The following is a 3782-nucleotide window of genomic DNA, read 5'->3' as shown; positions in this document are numbered from 1 at the left end:
GGAGTTTCGCTCTTGTTGCCCAGGCTGGAGTGCAATGGTGCAATCTTAGCTCACCACAACCTCTGCCTCCCGGGTTCAAGCAATTCTTCTGCCTCAGCCTCCTGAGTAGCTGGGATTACAGGCATGCATACCACACCCAGCTAATTTTTGTATTTTTAGTAGAGACGAGATTTCTCCATGTTAGTCAAGCTGGTCTCGAACTCCTGACCTCAGGTGATCCGCCTGCCTTGGCCTCCTAAAATGCTGGGATTACAGGTGTGAGCCACTGTGCCCAGCCTAACATGTTGTTTCTGCCAAAAGGTATAGTTCCATTGAAACCTTCTAATTAGACACAATACTGACCAGTAGTTGGTTGGTAAAGCAAAAGAAGGGTTATTTGGTTATTTAAAGTAAAGGACCATTATAAAAAATCATATACTAAACATTTTATTTTAACTTAAATTTTGTGTGTATTTATGTTTTTCCAAGACCTATTCTTTGAGGCTAAGTCTACTTATAGAGTTCTGACTTAAAATTATAATAACCAGTAAATCATAATTTATGATTTCCTGCTTTTTTGTTCTTTTTATAAGTACAGTAAGAGCTTAAAGTTACTAGGAATCAGTCTTGGTACAGAATCCATCTAGTTGGCTGGGCGTGGTGGCTCATGCCTGTAATTCCAGCATTTTGGTAGGCCAAGGCGGGCGGATCACTTAAAGTCAGGAGTTTGACACCAGCCTGGCCAACACGGTGAAACCCCATCTCTACTATTTACAGAATCCATCTAGTTATTTTCTTCTAGACTTTTACAGTTGTCTCACCTATGTTACAAATATTTTTAAAAACTAACTTGTCGTTCCAAAGCTTTCACATTCATGGAAAGAACAACTTGTTTTCTACGTTAATATTTCATTGGTTAAGTAATAATTGTTAAGTTATATAATTTTAATATCAAATCACCTGACAAAAGATTTGGAAATAGAAGAGTGGATCTTTGTAAGCATGCAGCTTAACTGGTGGAAGAAGTCTGCAGGCATAGTGGCAAGGGCCTGACCAGCTATGCCTGTTCAGTGTACTGTAGGCCTCAGTTAGTATACTTTAGTGGTGAAGTGGAAAGAATTAGCTAGTAGATTGAGTCTCATGAAGAGGATTTTGTTTTGAAAAGAATTTTTAAACACTTTAAAATAGTTATGCATAATATCCCGATTTTATAAAAAATAGAGTTTATACCTGTATGTGCATAGTTAATTTTGTATTGTATTGGTTAGGATTTGGTTTGGCCACAGTTATACAAACCTGAAAATAGTGTCTTCAACAAGTTAGAAGTTTATCTCTCATTTAAAAGAAGTTCAAGGCTGGGCACAGTGGCTTACACCTGTAATCCCAGCACCTTGGGATGCCAGTGCTGTTGGATTGCTTGAGCCTGGGATGCAGAGGTTGCGGTGAGCCAAGATTGTGCCATTACACTCCAGCTTGGGCAACAGGGCAAGACCCTATCTCAAAAAATGTGAAATTAAAAGAAAAGAAGTTCAGAGGTAGATCATCCAGGGATGATATTATCGTCTCAGAGACCCAAACATCTTTCCATCTATCATCTTCGGGATGTAGCCCTTGTCCTTGAGGTCCAGGATGGCTGCTGGAGTTGTAGCTACCATGTTTTTGTTTCAAGCAAGTAGTCCTAAGAAGGGAAAGAAGAAAGTGCTTAACTCTTTAATTAAAAGTCCAACATAGGCTGGGTGCGGTGGCTCATGCCAATAATCCCAACACTTTGGGGAGGCTGAGGCAGGCAGGTCGCTTGAGGCCAGGAGTTCGAGACCAACCTGGCCAACATGGTGAAACCCCACCTCTACTGAAAATATACAAAAAATTAGCTGGGTGTGGTGGCACAGACCTGTAATCCCAGCTACTTGGGAGGCTGAGACATGAGAATCACTTGAATCTGGGAGGCTGATGCGAGATCACACCATTGCACAGAGCAAGACTCTTTGTCTCAAAAGGGAAAAAAAAAGTCCGACATATTACTTCTGCCTCCATCTCCTTGTCTGGTACTTAACTACATCTAGTTGCAAGAAAGACTGTTTTTTTTTTTTTTAAGAGATGAGGTCTCACTATGCTGAGACCGGTTCTCAGGCTGGTCTTGAACTCCTGGCCTCAAGCCATTCCCCTGCACTGCCTCAGCCTCCTGAAATGCTGGGATTATAGGCATGAGCCATTGCATCTGGCCAGAGGCTGGTAAATACAGTGTTTTAACTAGTGGGATGGGTTGGAGGCACAATATATCCAGCTTAAAAATTGAGTTTTATCTTATTTTCAAATTCTACAAATTAACAGGCAGTAGTAAAAGATAATACAGAGAGGTCCCATATACCCTTTCAGTTTCTCCCAATGGTTAAACATCTTATATAACTATAATATGATACCAAAACTAGTAAATTGGCATTGGCATAAAGTATATGTTAGTTCTGTGTTATTTTATCATATGTAGATTTCTACAGTCACTACAACAATGGAGATACAGAACTATTGCCAGACAGAAAGAAAATTACTGCTTGATCTCACTTGTATATGTGGAATCTAAAAAAAGTGAAACATCTAGAAACAGAGAGTAAAACAGTGGTTGTTAGGAGTTGAGAGGGGAAGGAAATGAGGAGAGGGTCAAAGGACACAAACTTGTAGTTGTGAGTGATGAATAAGCCTAGAGATCTAATGTACAGCATGAGGACTTTAGTTAGTAACACTGTATTCTATACTGAAATTTTGCTAAGAATAGATTTTGGGTGCTCTTACTACTTACGGAAGGTGATGGATAGGTTAGTTTGCTTGAATGTAGTAATTACTTCACTGTGTGTGTGTATATATATATCAAAATATGTTGTATACCTTAAATATAATATATATAATTTTTTTAAACATATAGAACTCTTTCATCACCACAAAGATCTTCCTCATGCTACCAAAAAGTAATAGAGTTATTTTAATTTGAGAATAAATTGGAAAATGGATATTTTACTAAGCAACTGGTGATCCTTGTATTATTTTAAAAAAGAAATGGGGGGGGGTGGTTGCTTATAAATCTCTTGTATCACCAGCTAATCTGCTTGTTGAATCTTATTATTATAGAATACTATTTCTTTTCTTTTCTTAGGTTTGGGGAGTTATAATTGGATACAAAATAAATGTAAATGTATACATAATAATAGTAACAGCTAATAATTTAGGCAGACCCTGTTCTATTAACTTATTGCATCTTCACCTCAACCCCTGAGGCAGGCATTGTTATCCTTTCCATTTACAAATGAGAACAACTTGTATTTTAATAATTACTCTTTGTTAATGTAGTATTGGTACTTAAAAATACTATGTAAATGGAAATCATGGTATATTCTGTGTAATAATATGTGACACCAACAGAAAGCTCTCTTTTTCAAATCCCATTAGAGATTCAGTTGTGGAAATTCTTTTTGAACAAGATAATGAAGAGAAATCAGTTGCTACTTTAATATTGGATTCCCTTATACAGGTATTTTATCTTGTCAAAAAAATTCCCTTTATTATCACAGTCCTTTAAATAAAAATTTTAAATGTTATTTTAGGCAACTAGCAATCCTTGTCACATATTATTTTTAATATGTGTCAACAACTAATCTGCTTATTGAATTTTATTAATTTTTACAGAATACGGTCCTCTTTTAAAACTTTTTAAACTTTCATTTTAAAATGTTATAGTTCATGAGTTTTACTTTGGCACTGAGAAATGGCATCTACAGCATTCCAAACCCCAGGATAATGAGTGCCATGGACAT

At 36.9% G+C, this 3782-nt stretch overlaps 2 protein-coding genes across 2 annotated transcripts in view; one reads left to right on the top strand and one right to left on the bottom strand.

Moving 5' to 3' along the window:
- Positions 1–3782, bottom strand: part of LOC105546400 (chromosome unknown open reading frame, human C14orf37) — a 339900-nt gene that overhangs the window by 260014 nt on the left and 76104 nt on the right. The window lies entirely within an intron of this gene.
- ACTR10 (actin-related protein 10 homolog (S. cerevisiae)) overlaps positions 1–3782 on the top strand; it is a 46737-nt gene that overhangs the window by 38945 nt on the left and 4010 nt on the right. The window contains exon 9 of the mRNA XM_011989610.1: positions 3418–3499. Within this exon, the coding sequence (XP_011845000.1) occupies positions 3418–3499 (82 nt within the window). The remainder of the gene's footprint in view (positions 1–3417; positions 3500–3782) is intronic.

The sequence above is a fragment of the Mandrillus leucophaeus genome, unplaced genomic scaffold, assembly GCF_000951045.1.
Source record: "Mandrillus leucophaeus isolate KB7577 unplaced genomic scaffold, Mleu.le_1.0 Scaffold359, whole genome shotgun sequence".
Classification (NCBI taxonomy): Eukaryota; Metazoa; Chordata; class Mammalia; order Primates; family Cercopithecidae; genus Mandrillus; species Mandrillus leucophaeus.
This window is presented reverse-complemented; position numbering and strand designations above follow the sequence as displayed.